The sequence below is a fragment of the Notamacropus eugenii genome, chromosome 3, assembly GCF_028372415.1.
Source record: "Notamacropus eugenii isolate mMacEug1 chromosome 3, mMacEug1.pri_v2, whole genome shotgun sequence".
Taxonomy (NCBI): domain Eukaryota; kingdom Metazoa; phylum Chordata; class Mammalia; order Diprotodontia; family Macropodidae; genus Notamacropus; species Notamacropus eugenii.
The window spans coordinates 235,565,521-235,589,256 of record NC_092874.1 but is presented as its reverse complement, the minus strand read 5'-3'; the positions used below and the strand labels follow the sequence as shown (position 1 = coordinate 235,589,256).

Here is a 23,736-nt window from a genome sequence, read left to right as displayed (position 1 = left end):
TGAATGAAATGAGACTGGCACTTCAAGAAAAGCAACTCTGTTGCAAAATAGTAAACTTCAAGCTTTCAAGCAACAATTAGAAATAAAATTTTATTGCAAAAATATGACCACTATTGTGATCTGAGGAGCTTTCCAATACTTAACATCTTTCTGATGAGATTAATAGTGATATTAATGAATGGGATTTTTTTGTTGTTGTTGCCACATGAAGAAATTTGTCAACATTTAAAAGAGGTGAATAACTCAGTGAATCCATATTTTTTTTCAAATGAGTGATATCACTCGAACCATGCATGGATGTAAGAACCATTTGAAGTACAGGAGAAATCATTGTATTCTAAAGAGACAAAGTATGAAAAGTTCATTGATATGGTTTCATCGTCCAAACTGCAGTGAATCTTTAAGAAACATAATGAAGTTTGGTATAATATTTGAGAAAAGTATCCATAATTATCTGAAAATATTAAAATAAAGCTCTCTTTTTCAGCTACATATATGTGGGTGGCTGGATTTTCTTCACAAACTTCCATTAAAAAAAAGTATTGCAACAGATTTAATGAACAGGAAGATATGGGGATATAGGTATCTTTTAAGCTGGACACTAAAGAGATTTGCAAACATGTGAAATATTGTGACTCCTCATTAAATTTATTTGTTTTGGAAATTCAATTTTTTTCATAATTTTTTCTTAACATATGATGGGTTTATTATTTTAGGTTGAGTTGGTAAATTCTTTAAAATTGAGTTTTAATTATAATATAGTAGATATCTATAACTATAACACACATAAACAAAAGCACTTAGGGTTATTTAATAATTTTTAAGAGTCCAAAGGGTACCAAAGAGTTTTGGAACCACTGACCTAAAGCATAGGTGTGACCAGGTTACCTCAAAATATATTGAATTCCAATGACACCAACTTCCATCTCCTATCAAATACCTTCCCCTCTTTTTATTATTTACACTTCTTCCTATTTTAGGCCCTTTTAATTTCCATTTGTAGGACCTTCTTGGCAGGAAGTTAATAGAAAATCTATCAGTCAATCAATCTGTCTATCTGTCCATCTATCTATCTGTCTATCTATCTATCTATCTATCTATCTATCTATCTATCTATCTATCTATCTATCTATCTATCTATCTATCTTTCTATCTATGTGTCTGTCTGCCTGTCTGTCTGTCTCTCTGTTCATATTTCTAGCTGGAAGAAGAGACTGGAGGATCGTAGAAGATAGAAGATTGAGCCGGGGAAGTCCAGGATTTTTAAGCTTTTGAAAAAAAAAGGCACTAGGAAGTGAGATGCTTGCCAGCACAAATACCAACAACCAGCTAACTGCAAATCAAAGGAAGCGCTCCCTCCGAATCATGAGCAATTGGAGCTTAGTTTGGCTCACTGACCCATTAAGAAATGATCTACCTGAAGTGAACTTGGCAGTTTTCATTTTCTTTTGCTTTTAACTATTATTGCTACTAGAACCTAGTGAACTTCTCCTTGCTATTCGTCTTCTCCTTCCTTTGTTTCCTCACTTCAGATGAGCTGGAACTGTTTAAACTCAGGAGTTTCATACTGTCTTTAAATCTGGTTTATTTACTATAAATATTTTTATGATGCATTTTATCTAATTTTATGACAACAGATTTTTATTGCACTCTCAATGAATGCTTGATATAAAATGTTGGACCACATAATAGGAAAGGCTAAAAGGAATTCAGAGACTAATATTCCTAGGCAGAGCTTGTTCTGAAGCTCTCCCTCATCCCACTCCTCTCACTCCTCTCTGAAGAAACAAGGAGGTATGTTGCAGTCTTTAAACATATTACTCTCCTCTATGCATAATACAATACAACTATATTGGGTCCTTTTGTTGTTCCTTGAATATGATGCTTCTTTTCCCACTTCCATCCCTTTTCATTGTCTTAACCCTTAGGCTTGTAATGTTCTTTCTCTTAAGTTGCATCTCATGGAATCCCTAATTCTATTTAAGACTCAGCAGAAGTACTTCCCACTGTAGAAAGTCTTTTCTGTTTCTTTTAGCTGCTAGAGACTTTCATTCTAAGGCCACCTTCCATTTTTTCTGTATTTATGCTGTATATATTAATTTATGTATATATTGTCTCTTACATTATAATATAAGCTCCTTGAAGTCAGGAACTATTTTTTGATTGATCTTTGTACCTCTCAGAGCTTAGCACAGTGTCACTGAGATTAATATTTCTTCAGCTCTTAAATGTTTGTTGGTTGACTGATGTTCATTCATAATAAAGAGAGGAGTAAAGTATGTTACCAAAAACTGACTATTTGAAATAGCAATGAGGAAAGTGTTATTTTTTTTATTAAATCACATTAATGTTAATATTGGATGTGATCAGTATTTTCTTGTCTCTCAATTCTGGCAATTACAGTCACTGTGAATTTTCCTCTTTTAGCTTTTCTTTCTTTAGTCTCAGTTACTTAATACTAATCTTCCTTGCGTTTCCATGAATTCTGCATATTTGTCATACCTTAAGTCAAAGTAATATTCCATTATGGACACACAACATAATTTCTTCAATAATCTCCACATTTCTGGCTATACATTACCCTCACTTCATTATAATCACAAGTAATACTGTTATTAACATTTTTACACATATCATCTTTCCATTTTCATTATCTCTTATGGGCTTGCCCTAGCAAAGGAAATTCTGGATCAAAGGGTATGAAATACTTAGGAATTTTTCTCATATAAATTCTAATGCTTTTTAAGAATAGTTAAAATAATTCACTGCTCAATTCAAAAGAATCAATAAATCACAATGTTTATCATCCTTATTCCTTTCAATAATCAATTTTCCCATATTCCATCTTCCTTGTTAGTTTGACATGAAACAATATCCAAATATTGTTTTAATTCTCAATTCTCTAATTTTTGGAAATCTGAAAATTTCCTGTCCTAAATTGTTTATTGTGGGTCTTTATTTTTCCAACCACAATCATAGAATTTAATCACTTGAGTTTTTTGGGGGGTAGGGGGAATAACACTGTCATATATATTTATATATATATGTATATATAATTATAAAGTTATAATACAATACCAAAGTTATATATATACATATATATATAATGCATCTTTTGCAGGATAAATTATTTTAGGATTAATAGTGTTTTGGTTAGCTTCCTCTTCCTCCTACTCCTCCTTTTTCTCCTTCTCCTTCTCCTCTCCCTCCTCTTCTTTTTCCACCATATTTCAATTATTTCCTTTCCTTTGTAATTTTTGATGAGTACTCTTAGATGAATCTGAATATTGTCTTTGGGTATATTATCTCTGTATTTCTGATTGATTTCAATCTTTTTGGCCTGGAAGCTCTGTGGCCTGCTTTGATGGCGTTGTGTAGCTTCTGTGAATCAGTACTTTGCCCTGTGGTTCTGATGCTTCAAGCCAATTTTCTTAATGATTCCATAAAATATGTAATTCCTATTTTTGGTTTATCATATACTGAGAACCTAATGATTCGTAGATTATCTCTCTGAACTGTTACTTCCAGATATATAAAACTTTATGACACTCAAGTGTTCTTCCAACTGTACTGCCTTTTAACTTTGCTGTAATAACTTTTGTCATATCATTAAAAATTTTTTTTTTAGTTCTGTCTTCCACATTATTTTTATTTTCAAGGGTGTCAACATTTTGCTATGATTCAATTATAATTCATGAGCTTTTCAAGTTTTTTGATGAAAAGATCTAATTTCCCTTCCTTATATTTTCCTTCAGTTCTTTCACTAGACTTTATAAAATACTCAGGGTTTTATGATGATTCTCGGAGTGTGACTTTTAGTTAGTGCAAAACTTCATTTCTGGACAGTTCTGTCATTCTCCACCTTAAGGCAATTTTTTTTTTCATTTTAGACAAAGGTTTTCTTTCCTTGCTTATTTCTTCAGTTGCTTTGTTTTCTACTCTTGAGAATATCTTTCTTTTCCCTTATTCTTTCTTTCTATTAGTTTATCCTAAAAGTTTTCATTTCTTTTTTTTTTTTTTTTTTTGATGTGTTGCTTGGTCACCTAGGCTTACTACCACTTTAAAGCACCCTGTGTCAAGTTCTCTGTCAAACTACTTAAATAAATTGTTTATGCCTATTCTACTGCTTCTTCACAACACACTTTCTCCTTTCCCCTAGATTCACAATCAGGTATTCTACTGAAACATTCCAACTGTTCTCTGTCTCCTTTAACACTGGGTGCTTTGCTGGTTCTTCCTGATTCACTAAGGAGAATCATAGTTCTTTTCCTTAGCACTCATTTCTTTCCTCTTGATATCCCTGGATATTTATTTTAATGATGCTACTAATTTGCAATTTACCTTATGGTTTCACTACTTCAAGGCAACTTATTTTGTAATTCCCTGAAATATAGAATTCAGACTTTATTATTATTTTTCTTTAAAAATACTAATTCCTAACTTGTTTTGTAAGTTGAACATTCCAGGTATTTTTTCCCAAAATTGTAGATAGCTGTTTTTCTCCGATTTTACTCTCTTTTGACTTTTTTCTAAATGTTATTTTTCCCCATCAGTTCCATTTTCTTAATTTTCAGAATGTGTTCATTACTTTGTTAAGGTTTAACTCTAAGTCATCAAATCTTAAAATTTTTCACTTAAAAAGACATAATATAGATATAATATTCTTCCTCATATCTTCCTTCAATTATTATAGTAGACCTCCCAGCTACTTGCATTGTTTTTGCCACAATTCATGTCCTGGTTTTCAACTATCATCTCTAAACAGATTAACAGAAAATCTATCAATTTCTAATCTCACATGTCCAAGTCCTCACAGTTTATCTCTATCTGGATGCCCCAGTGACACATTTTCTAAAGCAAAGCCAATATTTTCCCCTGTGAAATTATCTGCCTTTGCTATTTGTTATCAATGGCACTATCCTTCCCTTAGTCTTCTAAGTTTGAGACTTTGAAGTGTTGTGATTTCCTTAAAGCTTAAAATAATTTTCATTTTGGGAGGTCTTTGGGTGGGTTAATGGAGGGCTATCCCTAACCATTAGCATAGTACTTGCAAGAAGTGCTTATTAGTTGATTGATTGGGGTTTTCTTTGACTCTTTAATTTCCCTTAATTTCTAATATGTACTGTTATCAAATTTATAGAATCTACCTAAATAATAGTCCTCATATTCATAACCATTCCTTTCTATTTCAGTGGTTAACATAGACCTTCACAATCATTCACATTGACAGTTTCCCTAACCTCTTAACAGACTTTCTATCCTCTACTCTTTCCTTTTTTTCTCAAATTCAATATGCCTCCTCTGTTTTTTTTGTCCACATCGCTGTTTAGGAATGGAGTTTACTCTAATATTTTTGTTGGGTTTCCTCCCTACCTAATTTACATTTGTTAAGTACCAACCTAATGCATAACATTATACTAGGGGACTGAGGAAGGAAGAAGTTGAAGTCTTTCTGCAGACTCCATGAGGTCCTTACTTATAGAGCTTACAATGGAGCATATGGGGGAAGATTTTGAAGAAAAAGACTTGATGGGAAAGGTATCATTCTCGTTTAATTAGTATCCATATCTTAAAACAACTTGACTGTCTTATCTTTCAGGAAACGCTTTTTGTGGTTCTCACAAACCCTAATAACAGTTTGCTGTCATATCTCTCAAATATTTTTCATTTTTTATTTTGCATTAGAGTCATTGATTAGTGTATATATGCCTTATTCTCTGACTGGACTTAATAAATTCTACCCTCACTCAGAGTTGGTACCTTATTTTATCTAAATGTTGTGTCTCTCACAATCTACCCAGTCATGGTGATCCAAATACAGAAGATGTGTTGTGGTGGTTACAATTATTTTTACCGTTATTATCATCATCATGATTATTTTTCATCTAGACAAGTGATTTCAAATGGGCAAGGAGGTCCCTGATTAGAAATTTCCCTCATCCAATGTAGATTAGCAATTTCTTAGAGAATTGCCTGTAGGTACTGAAAAGTAGGACCAGACAGCCAGTTTGTCAGAGGGAGGAACTGGACCAATTTGCCTCTTTCCTAATGCCAGTTGTCTATCCATTGCACCAGAGTGCCACTAATAATAAAAATTTATGAATTGGCTTAACATATATCCCACCTCTGTCACTAGCATTGTGATCCTAATTGCTAAATGCTTAGTTTCCTAATCTATAAAATGAAGGGGTTGGACATGGACATCATCATCATCATCATCGCTAGAACTTATGTTAGAAGTGAACCCATCTAATAAGCCCCCAGCAGTGAGAAACATGCTCACCTTAAGCAAAAAACAACACCTGTTGTGAAATCAGGAAAACTTTTATTAATCTTTACATTCATTCCCCCTGAAGGCATGAGTAGCCTTCTCAGAAAGGTTACAAAACAACTACAACATGTTCAGAAAGATGGGGCTTCTTATAGTGTTTTCTGAACTTTGGATCTCCCTCAGTACTGCCCTCTGGCCATGTGACTTATGTTCTCTTCTCTGGGAGGCCCTTCTTCACACAGCTCAATAAGCTTGTGCATTAGTTTCTGACCTCTAAACTGTACATGCTAGATTGCAACTCTTGTCATCGAGGACTGTGGAAAACAGAACTTTTCCTTGTTTCCCACCATTTATGTAGTTTATTAGGATATTATATATATAATAATATATCAATAGCATTAATTAATATTAGCAACTAATTGATAACATTAATTATGATAAATTAATGCATTAGTATTAATTATATTGTATTCATGTTATAATTATATCAATTGGCATATATACTTTATATAGTATGCATTATTTTGCAAAATGCTTTACATACGATATCTCTTTTGATCCTCACAACATTTCTGTGAGCAGGATGTTAATATTATTCCCATTTTACAGATGAGGAGAATAAGACTGAGAGCTCAAAGGACTTGTGCATGGTCATAGTCAGAAAATTTCTCAGGCAGAATTTGAATTTGATAGCCTCCAATATTCCTTTCAGCTTTAAATCTATTAGCTCATGAAATACATTATGTGTATTAAATTGCTTCATATATGAATTATATTATTTTTAAAATTATATTATGTTATTAAATATATAAGTACAAATATATATTAAAATTATACTATTTTTTAACAATAAATAGTTAATTAAAATAATTTTAAAGTTAAATAATTTTGTAGCCTTCCTTACTAAATGAGAAAGGCTTTGTGTTTGAAATGATGCTTATTCATTATGCCCTTCAACAAGTGAATGTTCACTAAGGGTATAGGCTTTTCTGAAGAATCTTCTTGTGCTTCTGTTGTGGCACTATGGAAGACAAGTTTTGTATATATCAGAGATATAAGAAAGTAAAAAATGAAATTCTGCCCTCAAAGAAATTATGCAGCTAAGTCTTTAATAGCACAAATAACAAATCCCATGAAGTAGGAATATATATTAGAATTTGAAGTTTATTAGTATGCAAAATATAGTAATTGGTTCCAGCACAACAGAAAGATGTAATATGAATTAGAGTAACGTGGCACATTCAGGCGATTAATTATATGCACTGATTGAGGCCTCGCTGTTATCTAGTTGAAGGGAGAAAACATGTACATATAATAGAATTGGAGAAGAGAATACCGCATAATCAAATATTAGAACATGTCACTATAGATATTATATTTGGAAAATATAGTATAAACTCCCGAAAATAGTAGATTTAAAAGTATTTTTCTCCTTCTGCCTTTTGTCATTTTAACAAAGTAGAAAAATGATCTAACAGTAATATCACAAAGATACCCTGTCATCCATCCAGCAACTACAGCAAGACTCAGCAGCAGGTAGACTTGAAGGTGTTTGATGGATACTCTAATGTGTAGGGAGCCAAGGCCCCATATATAGATAGATGACTGAGTTAGAAGTATATTCCATAACTTTAACCAGCACAGCAGTCATCTCTCAGTTCTGTCTTCTGCTCCACATCCTACATTTCAGGATGTGATTGTTTAGTTAAAATGCTAGTGAATTGTACAAGTTCACTAGTAATACATATGCTTTATTCTTAGTGGAGTGCTATTCTCCCTTATAAATGTCCTGAGTGGCCCACTGTGTGTCTTTTTGCCGATGCATCTCAGCACATGAATGAATGAACTGGTCCCAACATCATAGCATTCTTCAACGTAAATGAGAGAAAGACTACCAACATGGTAGCATCATTTCACACCCAAGAAATATAACATGTATTTTTGTTGTCATCTCTCAGTAGCATCTGCCTCTATGTGACCATATTTGTAGTTTTCTTGGAAGAGATACTAGAGTGTTTGCCATTTCCTTCTCCAGCTCATTTGAAAGATGGGGAAACTGAGGCAAACAGGGTTAAGTGACTTGCTAGTAAGTATCTGAGGTCAAATTTGAACTCAGAAAGATCCATGTCTGGCATTCTATCCACTATGCCACCTGGCTCCTTACATGTGTAAGAAGTCCCAAATACATATTTTTTTTCCCCTTTAAGGTTAGTTTATCATACACTATAATTGTTAAGGCATGTATTTGGTTTAGAGTACTACTTGCTAAAATAAATATTAACTGTTTAGATGATATTAAAGTTACAGTCCTCAAATTAGTTTTCCTAAAAATGCCAGTGATTTAACAAACATTAATTTAGGCAAATGAATTATATTAACCCTGTATAGATGGATGTTACTATGGTGAATTGAGTATATAGCCTAAACTTGTATGTGGCCACTGTTATTCAGAGGGACACATGATCTAAAAATTTAGCCTATCCGTGCATGACCTAAGAAAGAATATCTTATGAGACATATTTTATGAAAGATATGGAGTATACATTTAACCACATTTAATAAAAATGCCTCATTCTTGGGAATGGCTCAATGATGTTTTGTAGCCTTCAAGTTTAACAAATAGAAAGCACGACCAGATTATTGTCAAGCACACTTCTACCTCTAACTGTATAATTTTAAACATTTTTTAGATGTGTAAGGCATCTGAGTAAAACTTGAAATTTTTTGAAAGCCTATAAAGTCCATGGCATTTGTAAAATTTTGTAGCATATTTGCATGTATGGCTTTTTATTAAAGGCATCTGCAAAAGAATCTCTGTGGTTGTGCAACTGTGTGGTGCAGGTAGCTACAATATACAAATCTATCACCACCACCCTGCCCTGTCCCCATCCATTTAGGACTATCCAGATACATGGACTATCAAGTAAGATGAGCCCTAGAGCTGAAAGTCCATGCTTCTTTAATCTCTACTACAATTAGGCTCAAATGAACCTCAGTTACTTAATCCTCAAGATAATGGCTTTCAGGTGGGCTGATCTTCTCTTAGCTATTTCCTTTTTTATTATTCCAAAAATGTCATTTTAATCACTAACTGGATATGAACATGGTGATTTAAGTTCCTGACAAGAATAAAAATGTTGAATAATGTAACTGAATTAAAAGTAATGATTTAATTTTAAGGCAATTAAAAGCTGAAGACATTCCATTCATGATTTTGAAATGTGATATATGTACATAAGCATCAATACATATGTGTGTGTGTATGGATGCATGTGTGATCATTGTAATCTTTATATTATTTGATGTTATAATGATAGGACTCCAATATGGAAACACTTCATTTAAGTGGTCTTATAAAGCATATAGGTTTTATATTGTATTTTTCTACTTTTCTTACCTACGTTAACCTTGTTATAAGCAGTTCAGTTCATGGCTGCTAATTATATGAAACTCCTGACTAACTGAAGTAATCTTAGTCCTAACACTTCTGATGCCTCAAAAGGTCAACTCAGAACCTTTTCCAGTTTCTGGTTTCGGTAAAGAATCTTCCCTTACGTGAAGATCACCTAAGCCTGGGTATCAGTGAGTAACCCCGAGAACTTCTCCACCACATATGAGTCTGATTAGGAATGTCCCTTCTCATATCTGACACCAATTGCCTATTTTCCACCAAACATATTTTTAGGGCATAAAACATTGTTCCTTAAACCCCAATTTTTATTGTTTTCTCCACTACATAGTCCCCTTTCTCCTCATTCTGGGTGAGTTTCTTGCATATGGAGATGAACCTCTGTCTGCCTTTATTGCCATATTGTTTATGTGTATGCTTTTTCTTTTTTTTTAACTTTTGGCTGCAGCATGCAATTCATTCCTTTATTGCCCTCATTTGTACTAGCTTCTTGAATAGCACTTTTCTGTAAAATTCCCAAAAATCCAGGTCTTTGTTTTAAACCAAGTCATGAGACCAAATAAAGATACACACACACACACACATAATGTGTATGCGTACACACATATACATATATGTATATGTGCATACATATATATAAACATCATATATATACATGTTTATTATGCAGAAATTTATACACACACATATATGTGTGTGTATATGTATATGCATATGAAAAAGCTGGAAATATCTGACTCACTGATGTTAAATTGGACTCATTCAGGTAAAAGAGAAACATCCTTACATGTAGCATACTTACTTGACATATTACATCACTATTTCTGTTGAAAAGTCTTTCATAAAAAGACAGTACTGACTTCATTTCAGAAACTTAATATGGGACTTTTATTTATTCTTTTCATTTTAATTGAATAACCTAATAGAGATAATTGTCTTAGTATATAAATATATATGCACAAACTTGTCATCTTAAACACCAATACAGGCTTGCAATAGGATTTAATAAGCAATCAGAAAAAATCATTGTAATACAATATAATAATATGCAAAAAAACATATACAGTTAACAATATGCAAAAAGGCAAGGCGATAGGCTTAGTGCATTACAAAAATAAATTTCTGCAGATAAAGGAGTTTATTATTAAAGTCAAGATTTGGGATAATGAGTAGCACCCTTAGTCAAATGATTGTCAAAATTTCTCTATTGTAAGCTAAAATAAAGCACTCATAATTTAGCAAATAAAATTAGCAGTAATTCTAAGTGTATTATCAAGCATAGCCGCTTAATGTTTCAATATTTGCATAGCATATTTGACTAACAGGAGAGAGAAATGGGGAATTTCAAGGTTGAGTATGAACTAAGAAGTGGAAGAAGTCTTATAAAGGCTAGCTATGTACTACTTTGGAAACTGACCAAATAACTTCCCTAATTTACCTCCTGCCTGCATATAATAGAATACTGTTAATATCTTCTAAAGGCATCTGAAAAGGCATTGCAAATTACATGCAAAACATACACCTTCTGCCCATACTTTGGGGACCCCTAATTTCATCAGTGTGGATATTGCCTCCATGAACACAGATCATAACACTTTCTTGCCTTTTTCTTTATGAATTTTGGTGGAAGAAAAGAATATGTCTTAGGCTCCACCATCTAGTGATGACCACTTCTCTGAATTTAGCTAGGCTGTCCTTCTGTTGAAAGACATTCAGTCTGTCTTTAGCCTTGAGAATGGTCAAACCATACATAGATTTAAAATGAACATAAACTTCAGTAGCTATGTTAAATGAGGTTTTCTAAAATATCAATGTCTACAAATTATTGTACTGCAAGGATAAGTTCAGAGCAAAGGTACAGTATTCTTACAATAATTGCTTAAGGAATAGGTTGCTTAGGAATACATAATAACATATTTATATAGCACTTTACAGTTTATAAAGCACTTTTCTCTCAACAACGCTGTGAGATTAGTGCAAATACTAATATTCTCATTTTCCAGATGAACAAACATCCCCAGGGAAGTTAAGAAACTTGCTCAAGTTCACATAGGCAGTAAGTGTTGGAGCTGAGTCAGGACTGAGACTCAAGTCTTCCACATTATCATGGGCAATGCACTTTCCATTATACAAGTAAGAGGTTTAGGACATGTTGAATAGAATTACGTACAACAAGAGATCAGTGATATGTGACATTGTAGTTCTCTGAATGAAGTGTATTCCTAATAGAAATCAAATGGCAATAATTTTAGTTAAATAATAAAATATGTTACTATAAAAATTCATTTCCTTATTTTTGGCAGATCTTTTTCAATTTTTATTTACTAAAAGCTGAACCTACTATGTACATATAAAAATTCTAGAAACAAATAAAAATATATTTCTCCAATGATACAAATAATAAGGACTTAAAATACATTCAACTGTAGGAAGGTGGAGGAAAGAGGAGTTTTTATTTCCATCCTAAATTATAATGGGCATTGAAGTTAAAGGAAAAATAATCTACTCTGATCATTTATTTGGGGAAAAAAATTAAAAGGATACAAATCCGTGACAGACCACAGACCAGGTGAAACCACATAACGAACAATTCTAGGTCACTTTATCAGTTAAAACAGTTCTGCTGGCTAATTCATTCAGCTGAAAATGATTGATCACATGACTATCTGATCAATTTCTCAAACCCCAGCAATAAAAGTCATTTATAGTTTTAGTTAAACTACAGCATAAAGTCTTTAGGAATAAATTCAACTTAGAAAAAGTAAGTACAAAGAATATTCTAAATCTAATTCCCTTCCCTCATCCATTTTTTTTTTCTGTGAATTTTAGCTAAATATCTCTTATTGCTAAGGAGTTTCATGTGGTAAAATAATGATGATGAATTAGGGAACTTCAATCCACTTTCTACCGGACTGAAAATGTTTAGGGAAGAAAAGCTTGGGGTGAAAGGTTGGTGTGGCATGAGTTCATTAATGTCGGAGAGTGACCTTTCCTAGGAAATGTTTCATCAAGACTTTGGTTTAAAACAATCATTCTCTGTTGTGCTGAGGAAATACTTCTATTTAAACATCAGTAAATGATCCCTTTCAAATCTAAATCTTATGGTAAATAAAAGTCGATAAGGATCGTTCCTTCCACCTCCCTTGGGATGAAAGGTTAAGGCAGGAGGTAAATCTTTATACCTGGTTTGAGTTCTGAGGGCACCCTTCTGCACTCATATCTAGTTAACATGCTACCTATTCTGCATACCATGTTTTTTTATGTTTTGCCTTAGCAATTCTCTTTTTATAACAGACAAGAAGAGAAAGGTGCGTTCTTTCTGAGCAAAATAGATGAGCCACTATAGAAGAATGGTTGCTATTTGGTATAATTATGGAAAATGTGGAAGTTAAGGCACAAATGATATTAACAAATTGTCAATGAGAAATGAAAACATCTGAGCCAAAATACAGTGATTTTCCATAAATATGTACATATAATATATGTAACAATATTATTATATATAATTTTGTCTAGACTGCTCATCACATTTGAGCTGATATAATAATTATTTCTGTGCATTCTCCCTTCTCCCAAATTAATCTATAAAATTGTTGAGAACTGGGGTTTTTTTCTTTTCCCCCCATTGCTTAGCATAGTGCTTTGTCCCTAGAACATATTTCATATTATTTATTGAATTATAAATGTTTGCCCCATAAAGGCCACCTCTAAAGTGAATTCAATAATAACCCACATTCTTCATTTGATTACATTGAGGTGGGCATGCCTCTCACATACACATTTTTAATTATGTAAGTATACATATATACATATACATTTATTGTCTTATACATACATTTAAATGTTCATAGAAAACATTTTTTGTTAACGTTTTGGTATGGTGGATGTTCTGTCATTCAAGAACTATGAGGCCAACTTTAATTTTTTTTGTTTCAGCTTTCCATAGTTGAAAGAGATCACCTAACACATTTTCCTGATTTTATAAAGCAGAAACTGAATTCCAGGAACTTGAACTAATTTGCCCCAGGTCTAACAAGAAAAGGAATAGAGCACCTGCTATATGCAAGGAAAGCAGGGGCTGGAACCCATGATTTTTGTACTCCAAGTTCAATGTTCTTTCCATTAAACCAAACTTGAAAGTTTCCCTAAGCAAAGAAGGCACTCGACCAGAGAGAGCAACTCACAAAGAAATTTTCCTGATGACACCTACTCTCCTACTTTGTTTCAGAAAGAGATGGTTTTCCAATGACGTTTTTCTCCCAGGAAAATTAGGATCATTAGGAAAGTTCTTGATCTATTCTTTCATTTTACAGATGAGGAAATTATGCAGGCAGCAACTGCAAAGTTGGCATTTGAACCCATAAACTGTGAACCTAGACCTCATGTTCTTTCCTCAGTTCCACGCTATCACAAGGAGAGTGAGGAAACTTCACAACAAAGAACCTGCTGTGAAGCTGGGGATGGGTGTCCTTGCATAAAGACAGGGAGCTAGTTTTGCAGATCTGGGAACCAGCTAAGTCAAAATCTAACATGTTTTTTTTTACTTTCCAAGTTTTCAGTTGGGCTTTGATATATGAAGGAAGTTAAAAGAGTGGAAATTAAAGGTTAAGGTAGATATGATATCGACAAAATGATTTAAGGCTAAGATAAGTGCCTTCTTTCTAAGTTAAGTTTTTTAAAATTTCTCTTTAGCCCTCTACTGTACCTTTATTACACTCTATCTTAGATCCTGAGATGAGCCTAGTTCTGATAGCAGGCATTATTCCATCAGCAAGTCCATACATTGTTATTAATAATACTTTTAGCAAAATCATCCTCATTGTTTCTTTGCTATTTTTGGTTGTCACAAAATAGCAGGAAAGAAGTAAAATTAAAAAAAAAACTTCACTGGGAATCTATGCAGATATTTTACTTAAATATACTAAGTAAAGGAATTAAAAGAAATGCACACAGTGTGTCTGACATTAAATGACTTAGTGTTGTGATTATCTCATATGAAATTTTTGAGAGCTTTCAAATAACATACAACAAGGTCTTTAGACCCCCAGGTTGTACCTGGGGATTCCCCCATGCCCTATGTAAGGGAAAAATGGTTATCCCTACGGAATGTATGCATACTAGACAATCCCAGTGTGTCAACTAATAGAGCCCTTAGATCTCTTAGAGATAAGGTATTAATTTCTCTTGGAAGATTATCCAAATTTTTAATATTTGAATTATGTCTAATCCTGGTCAATCCAGACATGTGAAATTATGTTGTATTTCTGTATACATGTTTGAATAGGTTGAACCACTAAGGATATGAAATTTTAAATAGGCTATCTATGGATATAATAGTATAGGTACACATTTCTGAATGTGAACCAAAAGTGAAAACTGTTGCTATGTTAAATGCACTACAGTTGTAAGTTTTGATAGCCATTTAACCTATTTATTTAGGGATACTATCCATTTTATCTGAGCAAACTAAAAAGTCAAAGAAAGGGTTTTGTTTACTTCTGGTTTTGTTTTTTCAAAAACATTGTATTCACCATTCTATCTGTCTTTACATAACTATGTTACATAAGACAAGAAGCTTGTCCTAATTCTTATTTCTAAACTATTCCCAAGATTAGTTTCTTACATAGGAGTAGGAAAATTGTTCCTTAGAGTGGAAAATATCTATTGCTTTATAAGCAATCCTTGATGATCTTCTACTGTCTTAGCTGTTCTGGTCTTTCAAATGGCAGAAAGAAACATAAAATGAGATGAATATAGAGAAAAACAGAGGTCAAGACAGAACAAAAAAAAGTAGACATGCAATAATTAGAAAGAGGTTAAGGACTATGGTTAGGGATTATTTCAGGATGCACAATTCACTATTTGAAGGAAAATTATATTGGTCCAAATATAGATCAGCCTTCTTTCCTATATTTTGTAAAAACTATGAGTGAAGCCTATAACCAATATTTTATTCAGAGCATACCTATTTTTTTTTACTTCAAAAAACCACATGCTAAGAGAGTGGTCTTTGTTCAGTGACAACCTACATATGAATCAATACAATAAATGTCCTACTCTACAAAGTCAAGAATTTACCAATTATCTTTTCTTTCCAGGATGATGTTTTGCTCATCTCAGTTAAACAGGATGCAACATTCCACACACTAAGAATATGTTATTACTACTCTAGAGAAGCTCCAGATGATGACAACATTTATCATTAAATGCCAACATTTCTACCTTTTAAGTAGAAAAAATGTTTGAAATGGAGAAAAAAAGTTAATATGTAATATATTACCTATTTCAAAATTGTGGCTTCCACATTTTAATAATAAAGAAAAAACAATAAGTACATACAGAATATATCCATTGAGGCAAACTTATTTTAGCTGTATAAAAATACTGAATTTGGACATATTTGTCTTTAGATAAAAGCATATTCATGCAAAACTTATTAATTATTAGCTGAGCTTTGCCACATGTGAGACTATTTTTTTTCTCTTGCAGAAAGCAAACATAAAAGGAGGTGATTTAACTAGAGTAGATCTCACTGTATGAAATTATAAGATTTCTGTAGTATATATGGTAAATAGGAATAGAAAAAATATCTCAAAGAGTTATATATTAGCTTAACAACATTTTGGGTACTAGAAAATATTTTCCCACCTCTCAGAAAAAGCTTAAAGGGAACAAAGGGAACAATAGTTGTTTTCCAAGATTTGAAAGGTTATCATTGGGACAAGAGATAAGACTTGCTCTGTTTGATTTCAGAGGACAGAAGTAGGGCCAATGAGTGGAAGTAGTACCAAAAAAACCCCAAAAAACAATTTCAACTTAATTTAAGGAATTATTTCCTAACAATTTGAACTAAACCAAAGTGCAATGAATCATCAAAGAAGGGAGTGCGCTCTCTGTCTCTCTGTCTCTCTCTCTCTTCTCTCTCTCTCTCTCTCTCTCTCTCTCTCTCTCTCTGTCTCTCTGTCTCTCTCTCTCTCTCTCTCTCTCTCTCTCTCTCTCTCTCTCTCTCTCTCTCTCTCTCTCTCTCCCTTTCCCCCCCCCCCCCAGGTTTTATTGAGAAAAAGGACTGGATGTCCATTCCTAGGGTATGTTATAGAACAGATTCTTATCTCATTTATCTGACCTCTCATGTTTCTTTTACGACCAATATTTTAACACAAAATAATAGCAAAATCTTTTCAGCAGAGGGAAAAATATTGGATCCTTAAACAACAATGAGCATTTATCATAGTAAAAATAGAATGAGTAGCCCATATTGGAATGCCGCTGAAAAGACTGTGAACATTAGTGAACGTTATTCACTTTATCACCAGAACTCATAAACAAAAATAAAGACCACAAAAGAAATGCAAAAGCATTCAGGCAATGAAATGAAATCAAATGTAAGGATCCAAATAGCCCTCCAAAAAAGTTAAAATGACACCTAGACTACATGCATTTCAAGGAATTAATTTAAAAAAAAGAATGACTAATATGTAACTAATAAATAACTAAAGAAAAATTTTCCAATGCACCAAAATGCTTTTTAACAAATTTGAAAATAACTTTCATCAGAGGCAGAGAGTCCCACGGTCAACACACCATACTTTAGTCTATCTTTAATGTCTTTTCCATGGGAGGACATTCAGATTCATTGGTGAAAGGCAAGAACTTTTTGCATTCACATCCTAACTTGATTAAATTTTAAATAGCATAGCATTCCTTGTATTAACAATTAACTACTGAAGTAAAGTTTGAGTGGTGTGTCAAAATAAATTCAACAACCCTGATGCTTAAATAAAAATAGTTACATCTGTAACTAAGGAAAGCACCTTCAACAAAATATCTTTAACTTAAAAAATGTAAAGTTGTTTAAAACATACAGACAGTTGGTTATGTTAGGAAAGAGAATCAGATAGATATATTTTGGGACTCAATTAATTTTCAAATTGGATCAACTAAAAAAAATTATTACTTTTGTATATCACATAATATTCTTGTATGACTTCTCTAATTGGAGTTTTCAGCCTTCATGTTGATCTCCCACTTCCCAACTTCCCATTTGGGACCATATTGTCTTTAATATTGAAGACTATTTCCATCTAAATGTAAAAAAAAAAATCTGAAAGATGAAAGAAAACTAGCAGAGAGGGAGGAGGTTACTACATGGATATACCACTGTCTCTTTGGTATAAATATACTTGAAATTTCTGTGCTTAAAGTAGAAACATGACTTCAGTACACAATTCCATTGCTCTCACTCAATAAAAAATAACTTTCTTAACAAGGCCTGATTTCATTTTTGTCATTGCAGCTCTAGAGTTTAACACATTTCCTAAGTGTTTAATAAAAATTTACTGAAATAGAATTGAAATTGAACTACTTCATGTCTCAATGATATTTCGACATGTAATCATCCTTTAATACATTATTCTGTATACAGTATATGCTTAATAAATATTTGTTGAATTAAAATATTCACTGAATTGTATACTTTTATAGGTGATTGTTTTTACTCTAACTATAAACCCATATTAGTTTGAAGAAAATATAGTTATGGAAACAACAGTAAGTCCTATGAATAGTCAAGTAGTAGAAAATTATTTTAAATATTTTAATAGCATTTTAAAGCATGTAAGGAGGAGCACAGACACTTTTTTAATATATTGGAGACAGAATGAGGTATTGGGAAGAGAGATTCAGGAATTAGGGGTTCTAGTCATCAGTCTATCCTTAAATTAGCTATATTACGTTAGGCAAGTCATGCCACAAATCTCAGCTTGAGTTTTCTCATCTGAAAATTGGAAAGGGGGGCAGCTTCCTTTCAGGCTCTAACGTTTGCATAAAGTTAACAAGACAAGAGTAAATGAAAATTTCAGTTTCAGTGAAGCAAATAATAATAAAAGGAGAAATGGATACAATCCAAAGAGAACACAAGAACTGAGTCATAGTATAAGGGATAAATGGTGCACAACTATTGAAAACACATGTATCCCAGAAAAATGAATTAAATTGACTAAATCACATATTATTTTCCTGTTGTGATGGTTACAGGAAAGAGTATCAAACATGGAGCTTATCAGTACAATTTGGCATAGAAGATAACACATTATTTAATGAGCAGTTTTTATGTTTTTGCATCACAACAAACAGCTAATGAGCTATTTGCCATTAATATGGAGAATTAGAGAATCATAAAAGTTAATAACATTTTCTTCTAAACCCAGCTCCAGGGAAATATATGATGCTTGAGTTATATAAATACAAGTCAATATTACTAATGAGGAAAAATAGTTACATAAAAAATGACATGGCATTGTTTCATTGTTAGCATTATTTGGAGACTAGGGCAGGAACATTTGCATTTCCTAGAAATGCTAGCAATTAAAAATGATGTATTTGGGTTATAGCAAATCAAGTTCCCAGCAATCTTCTAAGTAAAAACATAATATAAATTAAAGCAGAAATGTGGGACATTTGGGGCACATGTTTGCTAATCATTGCTGTGTTATAAAACGGCTTCCATTCAATTTTAACTTATCATTAAATTTAGATACCCTGTGGTTTGGTCCACATAAGGACTAAATTATCTTGTACTCAGACTGTAATGGCTAATGCAGTGAGCCTAATGCTGTGATCAATTTTCATAGCATTTTTCTTATAGTTGATCTGGGATTTTATTCTTAATGTTCCTAGAGAAGACATATTTCTTTAAAAAGAGAAATTGCCATAAACTTTTCCTGTATTTAAATTCTCATGGTGTTTTCCATTGTTTCACTGAGGCAATGTTGCTTATTCAGACATACATTGGTGAAATGGCTTTATAATATCTTTATTCTAACATTACCAACTTAAATATATCACTATTTTGAAGACGTTTGAAGTCAGGTATATGGGTAAAATGGCTCAGAAAGAACATGATTCTCAGGTAAAGTTTGTGAATCAATTAGATTTAAACAGAATGGGGGGAGACATTTATTTTCATACTGCAATCTTGACTATCTGTCTGAAATTTGTGCTATGGGACGCAAAAAGGATCAGGCAGAACCACGCCCAGTGGATTGATCAGTGCAACCAGATAAAAAGACACAAAGTTTTTGTCCTACTATGCAGCTGACAGTAGTTCATTTGTGCCATTTTTTTGTGCAAGAAAAAGACGGTACATCACTAAAGGAAGGTGTGTGTGGTAAAAGGGTAATTCATGAAAAACATAGACGTGGAACTAAATTCTTTCACATTTTTCCAAGCTTAAAAAAATGAAACCCCTTTCCATATCAACTCTGGAAATTCCAGAGCACATGATTCTCCTTCTTGGTGCAAAGAGGTATTGCATAAACAGAAATCATCTATGTTTCTGATTTATGACATTTTGTTCTCATAACATAGCATCAGAAGACTTCAGAATAATGTTAAAATAGGACTCAGAGAGGATTTAAGTAGATTTCATTTCACAAGCTGTGAAGCTTACACAACCTTCAAAATAGGGAAGAACTGTGGGCAACATGTATTGGTTCGGTCATATAAAATTTTATATGTGCTATCTCATGAGACATATTATGATGAATACCCTTGGCTTAAATTCTTCATTCATCTTGGTACAGGCAATAACTAGGCTAGAAATCAAATAAAACAAATCAAGTCCTGATGGAATAACTTTGGGCTACCCTAGCACAGGTCTGGCCCCAGTGGGTATATATCTACACCACTATTTCAAGTGTGTTCAGTTTTAACCCCCATTACAATTCTGAATGGGGATCAAATGTGCATATGTATACTGTTGTACAGTGCAAGTGTGTCACTCTAAGAGTTTTTGAAAGCTGATCTGTTGAGCAATAGTTCTGTTTCTCATTAAAAAAATGTTTAAAAACAAAAACAGTACTAGGAACAGAGAATCAATGACTAAAACCAACAAATGACAGTGTTAGCTTAACCAGAAACTGATCGGTAGGAGCAAATTATAAGAAGTTGCCCCTCTCATTGGGTGAGAGAAAAAATGAGCAAGGAAAATTCAGGCCACTGCAGCAGAGGTCACCTCCAGCTGATGGGAAAGACTAGAATCTCATACCTTGGAATTATTTAGTTCTTATACATGTGGCTTTAGATTCATACTATTTTAATCAGGGATCTTAGAGATTAAGAATGAAAGAGGTTTTTGTTTCCAGAAAAGGCTAAGTCTAGAAAGGGGGAAAATAATTTGTGATTCTGCCCCTGTTATGACAAATCAGAGTGGAATGTAAAAATATAAATATATGAAAATAGCTAAATTAAACATCAAGATCAGACATAACTCACTTAAATACACTCTCACACTTGCCAAATTTTCTCTGATTTGTTTACCTGTGATATTGGCACATCTCGTTCTACTTAATCTTTTTTTTTTTTTTTTGGTATACTAACACTTCTTACATGTTATTTTTAAAAAAGTGAAGGTTAAATGAAATGTGAAATTTCACATATCTTCCTAAAAAAGATGTACAAGTATCTTGTATAAACTGTACATAAATATTTATGAATCAGATCTTCACTGTTCACTATTTCAAAAGGATTGATATGTAAGTATTCTCCTACTGTCTATCAGAATAGCCACCTTCCCTAAGTGCAAGAAAGGAAAAAAAAAACAGGAGCAAGAAAGAAAATTTAATTTGACATCATTAAGGTGATTTCACCCCAGTAAGAAAGCATGCAATATTTTATTAATTATAATACTAAATTTCAAATCTGTAGAAGTTAATATCTAATATCTACAATGAAAATTGTCAGATTAATAATATTTTCTAATTTGAAATGTTATTTTTTTAATTTTAGAGATTTTTGAAAGAATAAGGTTAATATCTAATTTTCTTTAAAATAGTATTTGAGATTTCCAGGAATTTTGCAAGGGTCGAAAGATGAGAAACTTGTCCCTAAAATTGAAAAGCAGCAACACAAACTTCTCATACTTATATTCCATGTTATGTCTGTAAAATAAAAATGGGATAGCTGAAATGGTCAGAACCAAACTTGACACTGTTTCACTCAGTTGCTTCCATAAGCTGTCTGAGTCTCATGGCTACAGGATTTGAATTTTCCAGTACTATCATGTTGAGGCATTTTAGATTAGCTATCTGTGTGTCCAGAACACTGGGAAGACCCACTGGATTGGAGAGTCACTCAGACTGCTCACCTTTAATGCAGGCACTTCCTCCAGGTATAGAGGAAAACCATAAGTTAGTCCCAATGAAGGTCTGTCAACAAGAGAGCCAGCTGGTCATACCATACAATGTCAATGGACCAGTCAGAAAATAAAAATAAAACTCTAACCTGAGATTACTAACATATTCAATAGAAATCCCTAAATGCTACTTCTTGCCATTGATCTGTTTTAAATGCATTACTTTAGCTGATTCCCAACCATTTTTCTTGACTCCCTATCTCTTTTGATTCCTTTATCTGATATACTTTAATAACTAAAACTTTTAAAAGATATGATTTGTTTCTGTAGGTCATACTCAATGAACTAACAATAAAAACATATGGCCGCAAAAGTAATTGTTTTAGCATATCAATTTCATCACTTTTCACAAATGCCATTTTATATATATACAAACACTATCATTTAATCATTAATTTAGAGTAAAGACCAACTCATTTCATCTCCTGATTTTAACATTCATACTGTAAAGGCTAACGCAAAAAATTACACATCCATTTTGTCCCCCTGGGCATACTGAACTTTATAAAAGCAAACAAAAACCCCATGAATAGTATGTTATTGGTTGCTTTATACATAGGTCTGGTGTTGGTTTTATCCTCAATACTTTTTGTAGCAGTCTTTTCCCTCCTTTAGTCCATTCCATTCTTTTATGTAAAGCATTAAAAAATAAAATACTGTGGAGAGGTGAGATCCATAGGAATAAGAATCATCCTGAGGGTTCAGACAAATATTTTCCTGTAGCACATGAAGCAGATAACGTAGTAATGAGAATTGACTTCTGTATGTGTGACCAAGTTCACTTGTCACTGGAAGACTTTAAATCAATATTCTATCCAGAGTTCAGAATCACAGATGAGACTGGACTCCTTTGCATATTTGTAACTCAACAACAAAAAAATCTCACCACCACCACAATCATTAAAAAAAAAAAAAAAAGCTCTTGATAATAAACTGATAAGAATCTTGTCATTGAACAAAATTCTATAATTCTATCTCCATCAATAACTATGGCTGATTGTTAAAACTAAAAAAAAAAAAAAAAAGCCTTATATTTTAAGGTAAGTTGGAAACACTGACATCTGAGGGATGATTTTCATTAAATATTTGTTTCTCTTTCTGAGGGATCTTCAAGTACTTTGGTAGCTAGGGCAGAAACATCCTCATTTTCCTTATTGGTCAAAGGCTCTACTTCCTTGGAGTCAGCATGGTTTAGGGCTTTTTGCTTTTCTTCTTCTAACATTTTTTCTTTTGCCATCATCTTATAGTTGATAGCATTACCAATAAACAGCCATATACTAGATATAGTCACAATCACCCCACAGCAAAAATACATGTACTTATATTCTCCAGTTTCATCCACCAGTTTACCTGAAACACAAAGAACATGTGTGAGGTGAGATAAAGATTAACTTGAAAATTGTAATATTTTTAAATCCAAACAAGTTGCATAAATTAGATTATATTCACAGAAAATAAAAATTTAGGGTTTGATATTATCACAAATATCTAAAGAGAAAATAGACATATAGGTATCTCCAAAGTGCTTTCTCCTTTCGAACCTTTCTTTTTCATAACTTAGGAGGGTCCTTAAATGTCATATTAAGTACCTTTAATCTTTCAAGATATCTCCATCCCTACACTTCTGGCCAAATGGCATTTTATCCTATAGACTAATACAATTCTAATTTAATTCACATGACTTTGGTCAGCCAAAGAAAAGTAGGATAAAAATATCTGTTTCCCCAAACTTAGGTGCAATATTAATAGAACATATGATATTGTGTGTGTATGCATGTATGTATGTGCATATATAAAGACACATATATACATATATATTTTAAAATTTTTATTTCCTTACTATATCCCTCTTTCCCTTTCTTTTCT

At 32.7% G+C, this 23,736-nt stretch overlaps 1 protein-coding gene and 1 long non-coding RNA gene across 5 annotated transcripts in view; one reads left to right on the top strand and one right to left on the bottom strand.

Annotated features, from left to right (window-relative positions):
* The first annotated feature begins 1,699 nt into the window (after nt 1-1,699).
* Nucleotides 1,700-15,865, top strand: LOC140534320 (uncharacterized). Its single transcript, XR_011977238.1, has 3 exons — nt 1,700-1,794; nt 5,422-5,538; nt 15,779-15,865. It is a non-coding gene; the product is annotated as an uncharacterized lncRNA (long non-coding RNA).
* Nucleotides 10,545-23,736, bottom strand: part of SLC16A7 (solute carrier family 16 member 7) — a 218,673-nt gene continuing 205,481 nt past the window's right edge. For all 4 annotated transcript variants that reach the window (XM_072655235.1, XM_072655234.1, XM_072655237.1 and 1 more), the window contains one exon: nt 10,545-23,220. In XM_072655235.1, coding sequence (XP_072511336.1) covers nt 22,949-23,220 — 272 coding nt within the window. In that variant the 3' untranslated portion in view covers nt 10,545-22,948. The remainder of the gene's footprint in view (nt 23,221-23,736) is intronic.